Source organism: Typopeltis vanoorti, chromosome 25 (assembly GCF_054136105.1).
Source record: "Typopeltis vanoorti isolate ZY-2024b chromosome 25, IOZ_Tvanoo_1.0, whole genome shotgun sequence".
NCBI classification, from domain to species: Eukaryota; Metazoa; Arthropoda; class Arachnida; order Uropygi; family Thelyphonidae; genus Typopeltis; species Typopeltis vanoorti.
Genome location: NC_143573.1, coordinates 68,466,179 through 68,485,716, shown reverse-complemented (window position 1 = coordinate 68,485,716; position 19,538 = coordinate 68,466,179). Strand labels below are relative to the sequence as shown.

The window sequence follows — 19,538 nt, the reverse complement described above, 5'->3', positions numbered from 1 at the left end:
CATTCACTATTACCCTACCCAACTTTGCATCATCAGCAAACAAATGAACCGTTCCTCTTAGATCCTTCCCTATATCGTTAATGAACAAATTAAACAGCAGTGGTCCAAGAACAGAACCCTGCGGCACACCACTAGTCACAGGCCATCTTTTGGACTCTACTCCTGAATAAACTACTCTCTGATATCTCTCCATCAACCACCCACCCATCCATCTCACAACTCTATCCATTCCCATATGTTGCAGTTTACTGATTACAATTCCATGTAGTATCCTGTCAAAGCCCTTAGCCAGGTCCAGCAGTATCACTGTAAACCCATTATCCTTATCCAGTTCAGCCGTCTGTGTTATAAAACTTGAGCAAAGCCATGCTGTTCCCCCCATACAGTATCTCATTTTCATCAATCCATTCCTGTATTTTTCCCTTGACTACTTTCTCCAAGACCTTGACAACGGCTCCTCATATGCTGATCGGTCGGTAATTTGCAACAGTAGTCTTGGATCCTCCTTTATACAGTGGAACTATTTTCCCTTCTTTCCACACCTTTGGGACTAAACCAGACCTGAGACTCAGATTAAACAACATGGTCAAGGGCACTGATAATTCTTTAGCCACTTCCCGTAAGACCAGTGCCGGTATACCATCCAATCCCTTAGTCTATTACAGAACCTTAATGTATTCACATTAAGGTTCTATAATAGACTATTCACCTCCACTTCATTCACCACAATTCCCATATAAACTAATGGTTCCTTCATTCTTTCAATGTCACCACCTGGATGATATACTCTTGCAAAGTGCTCACTCAGTAATTCCACTATATCGACTGATTCAGTGACCTCCTTGCCATTGGCATTCCTTAAAATCATTTTGCCATGTACAGTTTTTCTTTTACTTGCAGCATATTGAAAGAACTGTTTGGGATTCTCTTTAGCTTGCATAGCTAGTTTCCTTTCATAATCCGTTTTTGCTTTTCTTACCACACTTGTTACCCTTCTGGCCTGCGCTTTATACCATTCGTGTGCCTGCAGGTTACCTTTCTCTTTAAATTCCCTCCACAGTTGTTTCTTTTTTTTGCAGCTCAAGCTTAATGGTGTTATTCATCCATTTAACCCCTACTTGTTTTACTATTCGGACCCTAGGTATACAATCAGCCATAACCTCCTGCAAATGCTCCTTGACCACTTCCCATGCTCTATCGACATCCAACCCTTGCAGTTTTACATGCCATGGCACTGAACCAAGCAATCTCCTAAGCTTGTCATACTTGCCAGCATGGTAATTCCACATATACCCTGTCTTAATTGAAAATTCCACACCTTTAGCCACCTCCCAGGTCAAGTCACTCTCTCACCAATAGGTGGCAACATGGTCATATTCATTACAGTCAAATTCTGAGATGCTATTACCAGGTCAAGCACTCTCAAACCCCTAGTATTTTCAATTACATGCTGTCTCAGATAGTTATCCCTTAATAACTGAATAAAATTCCTTCCTCACATGTGTCCTCTCCTCCTTCCAGTCAATGTTACCATAGTTGATATCCCCGCATAATAATTATCCTCCTTTCACTCATTTCATCAATTTGCCTATGCATACTATCTCCACTATCTATTCCATCACCTGGTCTATAGCAGCACCCAACTGTACATTTTGTTTCCATTAGCTTCCATTAGTCTCAATCTCACACCAAATAGCTTCAAATGTGCTCTTTTCACTATCCGGCAGTTCAACTTCTATTCTCCTTGCCTGCGGTTCATCAGTTAACACTTTTTCCAGTCTCCACACACCAAATCCATTCAAATGCAGGCCATCCATCTTGTACAAATCCTTTCGCCCATCAAACTCATTCCACACGTCCACAAATTCCACACCACACTGTCTGCATAACCTGTGCATAAAGTCATTTGCGATTATGGCCCTCCTTCTAAACTCCTCTCTGTCATACCGTGGCAACAGACTCACCATCCTAACTCTGTCACTCTTTTCTTTCGCTACCTTTAACAATACTTTCAAGTCCTCTCTCATAAAAAATTTATCTCCTTTCAATTTATTTATACCCGTCACAACTATCAATTCTTTCACCCTCTGTTTTGCACTCTAATACTCTCACTTACATCCTTAAATTTCGCACCAGGTAAGTACGATTTAGTTAAACTCTCATCTAATTCACCTCTTACTAATGAGTCTCCGTACAATGGAACAAGAATCTCCTTACTTCTACAAGTCAGTGTCCTCTACATCATTCCCTGAATTCTTTGTGTTGTCCTCGCAATTTTGTCAATGTATCACCTAAATTTCAGATCCTTATCCACTATCACCCTAAGATCTCTTATTTCCTGCACCTCCAACAACATATCCCCACCAACCATAAATTCTACATCCCATCGTTGTTTCCCAAATTTTAAAACCTTACATTTTGCAACATTGAACTTGTATCCCTATTTCCATATACATTTGCTCTATTTATTCAAGTCTTCTTGTGAGGCCACAACATCTTCTCTACACTTCATAGTTCATCCCAACTTTTATCATCTACAAACAACTGAATATCCTCTTCCATATCTTCCCCAATATCATTAACATTCAGCTTAAACAGCAATGGCCCTAAAACAGACCACTGAGGCACACCACCAGTGGATTCCTCTTACTGGATATTGCTCCCCCATACACAGCTTGCTGATACCTATCAGAAAGCCAATCTCCAATCCACTGCACTAATCTAATATTCAATTGAATCTCCTCTAGTTTGATTACCAACTTATCATGCAGCAATCTATCAAAAGTATTTCCAAAATCTAAGTGTACTAGTGCATACTTCCTCTGTCCAAGGAAGCTGTCACCTTATTGTAATAAGTAAGTCGATTACTAAACCATGACTTCCCTTTAGCAAATCTATGCTGTCTATCAAAGATAATACCATTGTTGTCAACCCACTTCTGGATCCTAGTCCTAGTTCTCACTAGCTTTTCCAATAACTTAACCACAACCTGACACACACACACACACACACACACACACAGAATTCTATCACCTCCCTTATGAAGTAGCACAATTTTGTCCTCCTTCCACTCCTTTGGAACTCGACCCAGTGCAAGACTCATATGAAAACAATATGCCAAGGTAGATGTCATCTCCCTGGCACATTTGTTCAGAATACATGGTTATATATTATCAAATCCGACAGCCTTATTAACATCAAGTTTGCTCAATTCCCCATACATCTCTTGCTCACTCAGAGTCAGTCTCTCCTCCCCATCATCAACTGCTCTCTCAATCTCTCCATGATGTTACATTCATAAAAATGAAAGATCTGTATGAACTGCTCGTTAAGTATCTCCACTATATCTTTCACAGTAGTTGTCCTTATACCATTTTCTCCAGTCAGTGTCATCTGTCCATAATCATTCTTTCTTTTGCTGGCTACATATCGAAAGAACTCCGTAGGATTATTTTTGGCTTCGTTAGCTAACTGCAGCTCATATGTCACTCTTGCTACCCTTACCAAACAAGTCACCCTCCTTGCTTGGTTTTTGTAATCCTCATGGAATTGGTTATTACCACTTCTTTTGTGCTGCCTCCATTATGACTTTTTTCTCTGTATCGCATGCTTAATCTCTTTATCCATTCATTTCACACCTACCTTATTTAACCTTCTGACTCTTGGAATACATTTAGACATTGTGGCAATCTATCAAAAGTATTTCCAAAATCTAAGTGTACTAGTCTATACTTCTAATAGATAGTTCTTGAGCAAGTTGCATTGATCTCTTTTTCAGCTAACTTCTCATTTAATGCTACACCTGCAAGCTGTCTCCTAAGCTCTTCATAATCACCAGTTTTTGTAGTTCCACATATATCTCTTTCTCATAGAGTTCTTCGCACTGCTGGAAACCACCCAGATAATCACTTCATGGTCACTCTCACCAACTGGAGAATGATTTGATGCCTCATTTATAATTACATCTTCTGATGAGATGATCAAATCCAAGATCCTCAATCCTTGTTTGCCCTCTGTTATATATATATATATATATATCTCATCATCCCAGTCTTTATTGTCATAGTTAAAATTACCTATAATAATCACCTTTTCTTATTTGCTTGGCTAATTTGTTTTACATTTAGTCACTACCATCCACATTACCAGGTCTAAAACAACATCCAACTAAGTACTGTATTTCATTTTATTCACCTCTATCTCACGCCATACTGCCTCAAAACCACTGGCATGATTACCTCTCTACTTTGTATGGACATAACTCTTTCTCTATCATCAATAGTGTTCTCCCTCCCTTTTTATCCTTTCTATCCTGATGAAATACATCACACCCTTCCATCTCTGTTCCTGTCAGGATGTCATCCTCGTCCAACCATGTCTCACTTATTCCAACAATTTTTTGGTGAAGAGACTCTATTAATGCAACCATTTCATTTGCCTTGTTTCTTATACTTCTAGCATTTGTATACAAACACCTTATTCCTCGATCTATAGCAAGTTCCACTAACACCACTTATTTGATGTGACTTCTCCATACTTAACTTGAATCATTTCTTTTTCTCCTTATTCATCTTCAAATCTTCTTCAGATCCAACTGTACCCTACAACCCAGGTCATCCCCTTCCTTTTTGTCTACACATGCATTCATATCCCTTGGAACATCTATATCTCACACTGTGTTCCTCTGTCCCCCCCTGAACCTCCCCATTTCCCTGTCTGTCTTGCACACCTGTTCTCTCATTCTCTATACTCACTTATTCATTCACAACCACCTCTTCAATCTCTCCTGTTCCTCCACATTGCTTATCACTTGATCAGATTCATTCTCTTCACTCACTTCTCTACCTTCCAGCAGCAGTCTTTCCAAGTGACTCAAACCAAAACCACTCAAATGCAGTTCATTGCTCCTATACAGTTCACTTTTTCCTTCAAACTCATTCCACACACATTTAAAAACTGCACCCCTTTTTCCTCACACATTTCTGCTAACACATCATTCATAATCCTTGCTCTCTGCCTCATCTCACCACTGCCTTACCTGGGAAACATCCTTACTACCTTTCCTACCACACTATTCTCTTTTATCTATCTCAACAACTTCCTGATATCCAATCTGATATGTTTTTTGTTTGCAGGCAAGTCATTTCTACCTATTACAACTGCCAACTCTTTTGCTCGCTTGCTTTTCATATCTAATGCCTGAATCACTCTACTCATTCTACCTGCAAACATTCTACCTAAAACATACTTGATGCATTCTCTCGTTCAGCACACATTTAATAATGAAAACACCATACATCACCATTCACAGGTCTTTTGTTACCTCTTTTATACCAATGTTATTTATTTTGATCATTTTCACTCTTCCATACATATCAAATTCTCTTAACTTCATTCCGCATCCATTTCATCTCTTGCCTCATCTTAACCAACTGATCTTTCGAATCCTGCTTCATGTTTTCACTATCATTCATTCTTTCGAATTTTCGAACTTTCAATCCTATCATCACACTTTCGCTCTCATTCATTCTTTTGAATATTTTAACTTTCAAACCTTGCATCGCACTTTTGTTACCATTCATCCTTTTGAACCTTGCATTATACACGCTGGTTCACAGTCAGTGCAGCTTGCAAGCTTATCTTTAGCTGCACTTTTGTTTTGTAATTTCTGCCACATGCACATCACTTTTGTCTTTCTTACCATCGATTCTTAAGTTTCTCAGATCGCTCATTCTCTTTTTTCAAAATTTTTTAAACATTTTTTCACTGCTCTTTTGCACCATCCTTTTCTATCAGACGAGCACTCATCCTGCTTGCGGCATTCTCACTACTAACGCTTTCAGTTATCAACATATTAGCACTCATCAAATTCTCATTCAGCTCACACTTTGCACCCACCCTCCTTCCATCCACCTTAAATATCCACAATTTATCCATATAATCAAATGAATACATACAGCACACCTCACATTTCACGAAATTACTGAAATCGAAATTGAATTCCTTCATGGACAAAGCTGCTGTTTGTCAGTTACTATACTGATCTCTAATTTCAAAGAATTTTAAATAAACTTAAACAAAAAATCACCACACACACTAATAATACTGCAAGCGCACAACTTTTATAGCAACTGTTACTCATGCACAAACACTTATATACTATTAATTACATATAAGTAACCCCTGTTTAACATGGTCATTAGGTTCATAAATAATGCAGTGTTATGCAAATTCATGTTATACTAGTACAAAACTAGTACAAAAAACAGAGTTAGGTTCCAAAAGTTAAAAAACTATACTATTTTCTTTTTATAACTAAGAGAAATGCATGTTTATTAAAACAATAATTGATCAAAAGTATTACATATCAATATTATTACATAATGGTTACATAATTAATTGTATTTTTATTTTTACTAAATAGCTTAAGAAAATTACAACGTATACTAGGATATATATTAAAATAAATTTTAATACACTTCCAATAATTCGGCAACGTTACGTTGCCATTTTCAGCGGAACTTAAAAACAAGACACGTGCATGCAAGCACAACAAACAGTAAATGAGAACAAAGCAGGAAGCTATTCTTTCTCCTAAAAGTCCTGATAGTGCCCCCTAGCAGGCACTGTTGGTATTCTTGGGTGATTGGGCTGGAGGGCTTCTGATGTAGATTTCCCAAATTTGGGACAGTCTCATGCAACCAAATTTGTTGAGGTTTGGATTGTTTCTTAGGGCTGAGGCTGATTCCATGAAAAGCCTTTCGTATTTGAATTTACTACGGTGTATTATCGTGGCTTTCTTCCACCGTATTCTATGGCGGATATCCAGTGCACGGTCTGCAAGACCAGAGTGGCTGTATTGGTGAAACAGGAATGTAGTCCTTGTGTTCTGAAATTCTGATATTAGCTGTCCTGCCTGTTTTGGCCAAAGTAGGACAGCTTACAGCTGCAAGGGACCTGGTATACACCAGGTAGGTTTGGGGGGCGGGGAGAGGTTGGTCTTTAGTAGAGCAGATAAGGGATGCCAATTTTTTAATCGGTCTGTAACAAGAAGTTAAGTCGTGTTTTTTTAGGATTTTTGTAATTTTTTCCGAGGTGCCTTGGATGTAAGGTATGGTGATGGATTTAGAGTAATCCTTGTGTGTGTGTGTGGGGGGGGGGGGGGTATTGGTTTCAATATTTTTAGGATTTTTTTTTTTTTTGGGTGGGAGGTAATCATTGGCTGAGAAAATGTGGTTTAGTTCTGTGGTTAGCCTTGTTGTGGGATTGTTGGTGAATGTATCTGCCTGTATGGGTGGGTTTTCTATAAACTGAGAAAAACCAAAGTTCCATCAGGCTGGCGGGTGACTAGTGTGTCTAAGAAAGGAAGGCAGTTGTTTTTTTCTTCTTCAAGGGTGAACTTGATTCTGGGGTATTAGTTGTTTAAGTGTGTTAGGAAGGAGAGGAGTGCATCAGACCCATGTGGCCAAATAGCGAACACATCATCAACATATCGAAGCCATATGGTTGGTTTTTGTGGGGCAGAGTTTAAGACTTTCTCTTCAAAAGTCTCCATATAAAAGTTGGCCAAGGGTGGGGAGAGTGGAGAACCTATGGCTGTCCCCTCAATTTGTTTGTTATGCACGGATCTTCCCCAATTCTCGAACCGTGTTAGAGTGAAACCATGTTGTAGGAATGCCGTGTTATATGGGGGTTACCTGTATTTCAAAAAACTTATCTCAAACGGGAGTCTTCTTTAAACACTGCTACTTTTCATGACACTAGTGACACCTCTTTTTCATTTTCTTCATTTTCTAGACTCTTTCAAAATTCTGTGATGCTTTAAGTTTCTAATTTAAAATTAATTTTTATGGCTATTTTGCCTAATTTTCTTTAGGAGTGCCCCTTTTATAATGTCATTGGTTTTTTACTCAATTTTTAGTGCATTGCTGATGTTTTAAAGACATAAATGCATGAAGAATATAAGGAAGGAATAATTTTGGGTATCTCCATGGAGTTAGAAGACTCATTTTGGGAGACCCATGCTAACATTTATACACACAATAATTATCATACCTCTCCTTAAACTTACACTATCTGGGCACTCACAACTAATCTGGCAATTTATTCCACTCATTCACCACTCTACAAGCAAAAATTCTAGTCTGGCAACCCATACCGGCAGCACTCTTCCACAAATTCCAGGGTTGACTTCTAGTTCTCTCTCTGTTCATCATATTGAAAAATTGCTTTGTGCCAATCTAATATAGAAAACCTTTAGTAACTTATAAGTTTCTATCATGCCTTCCCTCCTTCCTTTTCTGACACACCTTCAGTCTATCGTCATAGGGAATATTCTGCAGATACCTGTCATCAGCTTCGTCACTCGTTTCTACATCTTCTCCACTACCCACATATCTGATCCCCAAGTAACTCAGGTGATCTGATATGTACATAATCAAGATGCACCATATTCTTATACAGATGAATAATTACCTACCTGCATTTACTTTAAGTGTGTTTTTCAACATCCAAGCAATCCTTTGAGTTATTTTGACAACTTTTGCAGAATGTCAACTCTCTGTCTGCCATTATCCTTAGATTCTTATCAATCATTACCTGCAAACCATCAATGAGATGTTACCTAGTATGTAATCTTTCAAACTGCAGTGCATAAACTTACATTTTCTAACATTAAACTGACAACATTATCCTTCATCTACAATGCCAATTTATTGAGATCATCATACAGGATATCTACATCTCCTTTATCAGCTCTTGTCCTCCCCATTTTTGCACCATCAGCAAACAACTGAATATCCCTCCTTAAATCAGTCCTTATATCATTAATATACAAATTAAAGAGCAGTGGCCCTAGTACAGAACTCTGAGGCATTCCACTAGTGACATTCATTCTCCTCGATTCCACTCTACCATATACTACTCTCTAATGTCTGTCTGGCGGCACCCACTACCCTAATTCATGCTACCAGCTTCATTATCCATTCCCATTTGCACCAACTTTTGTAATGGTTTTCCATATGATATGCTGTCAAATGCCTTTGCAAAAATCCAGCAATAGTGAAGCCATTTCCCTTATCTAATTTTACTGTTTATACAATGTGACTAAATTTCTAAAACAGGACCCACCTTTTACAAAGCCATGCTGTCCACATAAAGTATTGTATTCCTATTCATCCACTGCTGAATTTTACCTTTAACCAACTTTTCCAGTACTTTATAACTATCACTGCTGAGATATTAATTGGTCTGTAATGGAACTATCTTACTTCTTTTCACTCCCTTGGAACTTTGACTGAACACTTTTTACAAAGGCTCTGCCAGTTTTGCACATTCACATAGCACATGGGCTGACATACCATCCAGTCTCATAGCTGTTTTCATGTTGATATTTTTCAATATGCTGAACACTTCCTGTTCATTTACCCCAATTCTTACATCAGTCTCTGTCACTTTAGCAACTGCAAAATTTACACTTGAATGATACACCTTTGCATAGTGACCACTCAACTGTTTCTTTTTTTCTTCTGCCACCTTCCATCAACATTAATTAAAGTCAACCTTCCATAGTCATTCTTCCTGCTGCTATATGAGGAAAAAACTCTTTTGGATTTACTTTGGCCTGCTTAGCTAATTTTATCATAATTTTTCCTTTGTTACCATACTTTACTCTTCTTGCCTGCACTTTATAATACTTGTGAGTATGCTATTCACTTTTTTTAAAAAAAATTTCCCTTCACAGTGTTATTTATTTTATTTTTTTATTTTTTTTCTGCTCTTTCGTTGTATCTCTATTCATCCACTTAACTCTTATTTGGGTTAAGTGAAGGAATATAGATACATTCCCTGACCACTTCCTATTCACTACTGATATTCTTTCCTTGTAAAAGTCATGATACTGCTCCAAGGCACCTCCTAGATCTGTCTTAATTCCCAGCTTTATAGTTCAATCCTTTTTTTTTTGGCAGAGAATTCCACATGTTTAGCAACTTCCAATGTAGGTAGAGTGCCTACATTGATTATGGATACATCTTTTAATGCTAATACCAGTTCCAGTAGTCTTAAACCTCTGCTTCTTTCCATGATTGGCTGTTTCAGGTAATTATTCCTTAGCAACTGTATAAATTCCACTTCCATCTTGTCAATCCCCTTTCCTTCTTGCAATCCATGTCCCCCCATAATTGAAGTTCCCCATAATAATTGTCCAGCCTGCACTCATTATGGAGACTGAGCAATTATTATGGGACACGTCATCTATACACGGCTTCCACATCTTCCTGTGGATCCCTGTGGCCTATAGTAGTAACTAACAATATATTTTGTCATATTCATCTCTATATCACACTATATAGCCTCAAATTAACCGTCTTTCCCCAGACAGAATTATTTTTCACTTCTAATTTTGTTCATTGAAGTTCTTACCATCATCAGCAGCACTCCACCTCCTGTCCTTCACCCATCTTTTCTACATGAAAATACAGTACACTTTGCTTTCTATCCCTGTGACTATATTATTTTATGTCAACCAGGTCTCACCAAAACTCCTAAGCTATATACTTCTCATAATGTGGATACCACTATTGTTGATTATATATATATATTGTTAAAATAGTGAAAGGAGTTTGGTGAACTATGTCTGTTAATGTTGTTAACTGTTTTCTAATTCTAATTTTATGAATGTGTCTTTCAATAATATAAATTTCAAATTAATGTTCGATTACTTGGTGTTATTTATATTTGATTAATAATTTAGATTGTTGTTGGTACTACACTTGAAAGCCCTGCAGGCTTAGCTGTTGATTGGGTTAGTCGAAAGTTATACTGGACAGATGCAAGCACTGACAGAATTGAGGTATCTAATTTAGATGGTTCAATGAGGACAATACTTATATGGGAAAATCTGGATCGTCCAAGAGACATTATTGTGGATCCAATTGGAGGGTAAGTATGAAGTATTTATTTATTATACAAATAATAATAAATGCATCTCACAATATGTAAATATTCTATTTTTGGTCTGTACTTCTCATGAAGCTGACATGGAAAATCAAGTGGAACATCTTGTCTCTGTGGTGTAGTTTTTAATAATGAAATAAAATTGTATGAATCAGTTGGACTAATGCAATCTTCTAAAAAAACTCTGCAGTCAAGCCTCAACAGCAAACCTGACATTGAAAAACAAAGTGCATTTAAAGGCAAGGTGGCAAGTGGGATTGATGGTGGACAAGTTTGTATGACTGGCAATAAAATAGCAAGAGAAAATGATAGTGAAAAAAGATTTGAAAACTGAGTTGGTGATGATGAAGCAAGAGATGAGGTGGATGCAGAGTGAAATAAAGAAAATAAAAAAAGAATTCTAGATATGTATGGAAGAGTGAAGAAGAAGAAGAAGAAAACAAATGATGTCAGTATAAAAATGATTACAAAAGATCTGTGAATGACATTGTATGGTGATTCAATTAGTAGAGGTGTGGTAAATGAGAAAATGCACAAGGTATGTTTTCCTGGCTGTAAAATGAATATAGTGATTGAGGTGTTGGATATGAGGACTAAGTGAGCAAAGAAGTTGGTAGTGGTAGCAGGGACAAATGACTGACAGGGAACAAGGAGAATGTAAGATTGGATATCAGGAGGTTGTTTAGAAGGATAAAAGGTAATAGTGTGATTGGAAAGGTAATAAGTATGTTGCGCAGGTATGACAGGGATGAAATGAGGCAGAGAGCAAGAATTATGAATTACATGTTAGCAGAAATGTGCAAAGAGAAAGGAGTGCAGTTTTTTAATGTGTGGAATGAGTTTGAAGGAAGAATTGAACTGTATAAGAGTGATGGACTGCATTTGGATGGTTTTGGTGAGTTATTTTGAGAGACTGCGGCTGGAATGGAGGGTAATGAGTGCAGAGAATGAATCTGAGCAAATAGGAAGCAATGTGAAAGAGCAGGAGAGTAAGGAAGGAGAGATTGAAGTGGGTAGCATGAGTGTACAGAATGAGTGAACAAATGTGCAAAGACAAACAGGGAAATGGAGAGACTTAGGACAGACAGGGAAACACAGCATAAGAAAGGTTGATGATCCAAGAGGATGGGAATGTGTGTAGAGAAAAGGGGAAAGGGGTGACCTGGGATGTAGGAAAAACAGTTGAATTTGAAGAAGGTTCTAGGACAAGTAAGGAGAAAAAGAAATGGCTTGAGGAAAGTATGGAGAGGTTACATCTAATAAGTGGTATCAGAGAAACTTGTTATAGATCCACGATTGAGCTATAATGTTGGTATATGAATGCTAGAGGGAAATGAAATGGTTGTGTGGATTGAGTTTGTTCACCCAAAAATTGTTGGCATAAGTCAGACATGGGTTGAATGAGGATGACACCCTGACAGGAATAGAGATGTAAGGGTGTGATGTCTTTTGTAAAGACAGAAAAGGTATAAAGGGAGGTGGAGTGCTATTGATGATAGAAAACGAGTTATATCCATACAAGGAGAAAATAGTGATAATGGTTTTGAAGCAGTAGGGAGTGAGATAGAAGTAAATAGAGTGAAATAATTTGTTGTATGTTACTATAGAACTGGTAATGTGGAGGATAGTGACCAGGAAGTGTATAAGCAAATGGGAAAAGTGTGATCATTATGAGCGATTTTAATTATTCCAGTTGCTATCTTGTTATCCCAATCTAAATATAGATTGGAATAACAAGATAGCAACTGGAAGTAAAGAAAATAAGTTTCTTGAGTTTTTGAGGGACAACTGCCTCAGGCAGTATGTAACAGAGGGCACATGAGTATTGAGGGTCTTGGATTCGATCATTTCATCAGGATTTTATTATAAATGAGGTGTCAAATGTCCCTTCAGTTGGTGAGAGTAATCATGACGTGACTACCAGGATGGTTACCAACCATAAGGACCTCTGTAAGGAAAGGGCATATGTGGATCTACAAGATTGGTGATTATGAGATGGTAATGAGACAGCTTGTAGCTGTATTATGGAGTAATGAGTTAGGTGATAAGGAGATCAATGTTGCTTTGATGATATATTCAAGAACTCCCTAGTAGAAGCAATGTCTAAATGTATCCCAAAGGTGAGAAGGTTAAATAAGGTAGGTGTGAAATAGATGAATGAAGAGATTAAGCATGAATACACAGAAAAAAAGCATTATGGAGACAACATAAGAGGAGTGGTAATGATCAATTCCATGAGCAATACAAAGAGCAGGCAAGAGAGGTAACTCAGTTGGAAAGAATAGCAAAAGTTCAGTATGAGCAGCAGTTAGCTAATGAAGCCAAAAAAAAATCCAAGGGAATTCTTTTGATATATAGCCAGAAAAAATAAGAACGATTATGGTAGGAGCAATGATTGGTGAAAATTTTATACGGACAACTGGTGTGCAGGATAAAGTTGAGATATTTAATGAACAGTTCATCATGGTCTTTCATTCTTGTGAATGTGAAGTCATGTGAAGTCTTACAGCAGTGAATGAGGAGGAGGAGAGACTGACTGTGATATGTTGAATTATGCAAACTTGATATTTATAAGGCTGTGGGACTTGATGATATATCATTGCATATTTTGAAGGAATATGCCAAGGATTTGACATCTGTTTTGTTGTTTTAGTTAATGTGACTCTTAAATTGGGTCATGTTCCAAAGGAATGAAATTAAAGCAAGATTGTACTGCTTTATAAAGGAGGTGGCAGAACTCATGCATCAAATTATAGGCCAATCTGCATGTGGTTAAATACTGGAGGGAGTGGTTAGAATTAGGATCTAGAATTGTGTTGACAACAATGGTATTACATTTGATCGACAGCATGGAATTTGCTAAAGGAAGGTCATATTTTCGTAATGTACTTGCTTATTACAATAGGGGATGATAGCTGCATTGTATGTGGGAGATGCATACACAGTAGACTTTGCAAAAGATTTGTGATAGTTTACCACATGATAAGTTGATAGTCAAACTAGGGTGGATAGGGTTGGTTATTAGAATAGTGCATTAGATTGGCTGTTGATAGGTATCAACTAGTTGTGTATGGGGAAGCAATATCCTAGAAGAGAAAAGTCACTAGTGGTATGCCTGAAGGGTCTGTTTTAGGGCCATTGTTATTTAATCTGTATGTTAATGATATTGGAGAAGATTTGAATGGGGATATACAGCTGTTTGCAGATGATGCAAAGTTGAGACAAACTATGAGGAGTCAGCAGATATGAGGGAGGGCTGAAAAGTTCTAATAAACGCTTAGAACAAAACGGACATTAGAGCAACAGATATAACCACATGAAAGAACATATCTTAAAGCCCTTTAGCCCCCTGTGTCATCAAATTGTAACAATTTGCATTTTTCTTTTAGGATATATAAGAAGACACGTCAGAGGTTTTGAAGAAATTAGAAGACACAGAGGTGCAAACCATCATCAAGTTTTTCGTGCTGCAAGAAAAGTCTTCAACTGCAATTCACCAAATTTTCTGTGAGACTTCAGGATGAGGCACATTGCTCCCAGGTTAGGAAGAACTGGGAGTATCTTCCATAGTGATCATACCTAAAAACATTGAAGCAGTGCATATAATGATCCTTTATGAGAGACAAATACCAGCCAAAAACATTGCAAAGATACTGGGGATATCTGAGGAATGAGTTGGGGTCATTATCCACCATCATCTGGACATATAGAAGCTCAATAAAGTGGATCCCTAAATGTTTGAATGCTGACCAAAAGAGCTGACATGGGCTGTCATCTCAATGATTTTGGGTCAATTTGAGAAATCAGGTGCAAATTTTTTTGTTTGTACTGTGACTGTTGATGAAACAAGGCTTCATTACTGTGATCCAGACCAAATAACCATCAGTGGAGTGGAGACACAAAGGTTCTCCACGGCCAAAGAAGTTGCAAACCCAAAAATTGACAGGAAAGGTTCTTGCCATTATCTTTTGGGATGTGGATGGTGTAATCCTTACCGAGTATCTCCAAAAAGGTGAAACTGTTAGACAGCAGTTTATTCAATAGCTCTGAAGGAAAAATGCTGTGGGAAAATGAGCAAAGGCATGTTGCTTTTGCAAGACAATGTACCTACTCACACTGCTCATGAAAACCTAACAGACAATACACAACTTTGGCTTTCAATATCTGCCTCATCCACCCTATTCACCAAACCTGGCCAAATCTATTTCTTTTTCCCAAATTTAATGGAATGCTTGAAAGAAACAAAATTTACTATTGGTTTGTGCAACAAGGGAAAGACTTTTTTCTTAGAGGATTACAAATGATGCAGCACCGTTATAACAAGTGTATAGCACTTGGTGGGGAATATGTAGAATAATAGGTAAGTTACTCTTACTCTTCTTGTAAGGGTTGTGGCCTTACAAGCAGAGTTGATTAGACAGTGAATGGGCACAGGAGTGAGCATACCAGTTCAATATTGTAAAATGTAAGGTTTTAAAATTTGGAAAACAAAGATGGGATGTAGAATTTACTCTTGTGGGGATATATTGTTGGAGGTGGAGGAAATAAGAGATCTTGAAGTGTTGGTGAATATGGATCTGAAATTTAGAGGACATATTGCCAAAATTAAGAGGACAAGACAATGAATTCTGGGAATAATATGGAAGACACTGACTTGTAGACGTAAAGAGATTTTGGTATAAAGCTTTGATTAGGCCACATATGGACTACTGTGCACAAATTTGTTCACCTGGTTTGTAAAAGGATGAAGAGATGTTGGAGATGGTCCAGAGGCAATTGACCAAACTAGCTTCTGATCTCTGGAATGTTGAATGTGAAGAAAGATTGAGACAATGCAATTTGCAGAGTCTATGGGATAGGAGGATGAGGGATGATATGATAGAGACGTACAAGTTAGTCATGGGTTGTTATAGGATTAACATTGAACAGGTTTTTCATAAAGTGGTGGGAAATTGTGGGGGGGACAAGAGATTATCCCCGGGAGCTGTATAAGGAGGGTGTGAGAAGCAGGTTTTGCATGGAGAGTTGTGAATGATTGGAATGCATTGCAGCAAAGTGTGAGGTCTGCAGAAAGTTTGGATGTGTTTAAGGTGCACTATGATGAGCTGTATTTATGACAAAAGGGACCTCTTGGATGAGTCTGTGACTCTATGGGGGTCTTAGGATAATAATAATAATTAATAACATTAAGTACACTGTAATAAATTTATCTTACTTCACCCTCAAACCAGAAGCAACTAGTGCTCTATCTATTGGTGACAACTGTACACTTGCTCCTATAAAATTCCTACAATAGAAATTCTGATTGAAATTGAATGTGGGATTCTCAACCCTCGTACTGACAACAGTATCAGACTGGACGTTGCCAGTCTTCTAATTCAACCAAAACCTCTGAAAAGTAACCTCTCCTATAAAGAATAGAAGCACATTTCAAAATCAAGAAGAATAATAAAATAGTAATTTCTAAATCTGATTAGGGAAGGCTGCAGTAGTTCTAAACTGATTTTATTACAATTAATACTTGTTTTTTTACTTAAAGATCGCTCAACTCATCTTCCCTTAGACTGTTGGAAGTTTTTTTTTTTTTTTTTTCACTTGGTTAGACTATAAAATATATGTTTAGTTTAATCCTTTATCCAAGTGTTAGCAAACAAAGTTTGCACTAGAAGTATCTTCAGGACTGGGGCAACTCGTACAAAGGTGGGACAAACTTCACATCACTTGCCTTAGTATCTCATAATGTAAAGCACATCTCCTTGAGGATATGTATAATGCTATGCATTATGGGAAGGGTCACTATCCAAACCGGTTTCCCTGTACTAAGTGTGAGTTACCTCTCCAAAAACTCGTGGGATCCCTGGATCACTCACAATGAGCGACCTGAAGGATCAAAACTCTGTGTTGTTCCCCCAGTAACAGGCTTACCCTGTCACCGAGAAGAAATCTCAGCGTTTGGCTCTACCCAGTGGCAGGCTCACCCCACCACCGAGCAGAACCACTCATATTTCATCTGAGGGGTAGTAGCAACAGCCGGCTTCAGTTAACTTCATGGACAGCATTGCCATCCATTACACCTCTACCTGGGTAACAGCAACAGCCGAGCCTCAGTTAGAACTTCATTGGCTACAGCATTGCCATCCATCATCCAAGCTCCCAACTGGTTTCGACATTTAGGGGTCTTGTCAGTGGGAGCCAGACCCAGAGGTGATACCAAGGTTGAAGCAATGCAGAAGTCATATTTACCTATAAGAGTTGCCAAAAGATGTCACACCTTATTAATAAATTACTCTGGATTAGAGTGGGTCTGGCTCCCACTGAAGAAACCTCAATAAAGGTCGAAACCAGTCTGGGTAGTGGCCCTTCCCATAATGCACAGCATTATACACATCCACAAGGAGATGTGCTTTACATTATGGGATACTAAGGCAAGTGATGTGAAGTTTGTCCACCTTTTCCACTAGTTGCCCCAGTCCTGAAGATACTCCAAGTGCAAACTTTGTTTGCTTACACTTGGATAAAGGATTAAACTAAATATATAACTTCCCTTAGACTATTACATTCTGGTAGATAGGCTTATACATTGGTTATTTATAACTTTTATTTTTTAGGAAATAACAACGTATACTAAAATATTAATTACAAAAACTTGAATTAATACTTTCCTATATGTTGGCAATGTTATATTGCCATCATCATCAGGGATCACAAAAAACAAAGATATGTATACACAGGCACTAATACTGGGCAGATGAGGCTAAAGAAAGGTAATCAAGTCAGGCCTATTGTCCTACACCCCTCCCCCCCCAGTGGGCTAAATTGGGTAGTTTTGGCTGCTGTTGGGCTGAAGATCTGAGGATTAATGCTTCCCAAATTTGTCGAGGTTTGGAAAGTTTTTTAGGGCTGAGGCAGATTCGAGGAATAGCCTTTCATATTTCCTTCTTCCACTGTATCCTGTGGTGGATATCCAAAGCATGGTCAGCAAGTCCTGAGTGGCTGCATTGGTGGAAACGGATGTAGTCCTTGTGTTCAGAAATTCTGATATTTACTGTCCTGTCTGTTTGGCTGTAGTAGACAGTTTGCAACTGCAAAGGACCTGGTAGGTCTATGGAAAGTGGCTGGTCTTCAGTGGAGCGGAAAAGAAATGCCAATTTTTTATATGGTCTGTAAGTGGTTGTAAGGTTCCCCCCCCTTCGGATTTTTGTCATTCTTTTGGATGTGCCCCAGATATATGGAATGGTGATAGGTCTTGAGTAATCTAAGTAATATAAACAAGGTAGGCATTAGATGGATGAGTAGTAGTATCAGGCTTGATCTACAAAAGAAGAAAATGTTATGGAGAATTTACAAAGAGAAAGACGATCAGTACACCCATGAGCAGTACAAGGCTCAAGCTAGAAGGTTACCAGCATAGTAAGAAAAGCTAAATCAGATTATGAGAAGACCTTAGCCAAAGAGATCGAGGGTAATCCTAAAGAGTTCTTCCGCTATGTGGCAAGTAAAAGGAAGAATGACTTCGGAAGGATAACTTTAGTGGGTGCTGATGGTATTGAGGTGACAAATTCAGATGTAATAGTCGAGTTACTGAGTGATCACTTTTCAAAAGTCTATCACCCAAGTGAGGATATCTCTGTACCTGTAGCAATAAGAGAATTGAAGTTAAGAAATCAGAGGTATTAAATATATGGCAAAATTTAAATGCAAACACTGCTGTAGGTTTAGATGGATAATCAGGCTCGGGTGTTGCGTGAATGTGCAAAGGAAGTGTCAACGTCTCTTACTTGGTTATTTAACTTAAGTTTGAACTCTGGTATGGTCCCTAGAGAGTGGAAGGAAGGCAAAGTAGTTCCTCTGCATAAAGAGGGCTCTAAAACTGCGGTAGTTAATTACAGACCAATCACCATCTCAGGAGTGGTGGTAAAAGTATTAGAAAAGTTGATTAAGGATAGAATTCAAGAATGAGTGGATTAGAATATGATACTTCTATAGGGGCCAAAATGGTTTTGTTAAAGGTCAATCCTGCCTTAGCAATTTATTAACTTTTTATAATAGAATGACATCTGAATTGGACAAGGGAAATGGCTACACAGTAATACTTCTGGATTTTGCTAATGCTTTTGACAGGATACCCCATGGAATACTGTTGCACAAATTAGAGCAGATGGGGATGGATACTAAACTGGTGATGTGGACAAGAGAATGGCTCATGGAGAGATTCCAGAAAGTAATGTATGGAGGAGCAGAGTCCAGGATCAGGCAGGTGACCAGTGGTGTGCTTGGGCCATTATTGTTTAATTTGTACCAAGTCAAATATGATATAGGGAATGGCTTGAAGGGAGATATTCAGTTGTTTGCTGATGCAAAGTTGAGTAGCGCAATAAAAAATCAAGTTGATGTTGAGAGTTTACAGGATGATTTAAATAACCTGACAAAATGGACAAAAGGTAATGGATGTCAGTTCAATTTGGAAAAGTGTAAAGTTATTCATTTTGGGATTAAAAGATTACCAGCTATGTACCACATTGATGGAACGGTACTCCAAGAGATTGCTGAGGTTGGAAGTTTTTGGAGGTTTATTTTCCACT

At 38.0% G+C, this 19,538-nt stretch overlaps 1 protein-coding gene across 1 annotated transcript in view; it reads left to right on the top strand.

Moving 5' to 3' along the window:
• LOC150092820 (low-density lipoprotein receptor-related protein 4-like) overlaps positions 1 to 19,538 on the top strand; it is a 1,164,745-nt gene that overhangs the window by 790,425 nt on the left and 354,782 nt on the right. The window contains exon 19 of the mRNA XM_090414290.1: positions 10,754 to 10,941. Within this exon, the coding sequence (XP_090270416.1) occupies positions 10,754 to 10,941 (188 nt within the window). The remainder of the gene's footprint in view (positions 1 to 10,753; positions 10,942 to 19,538) is intronic.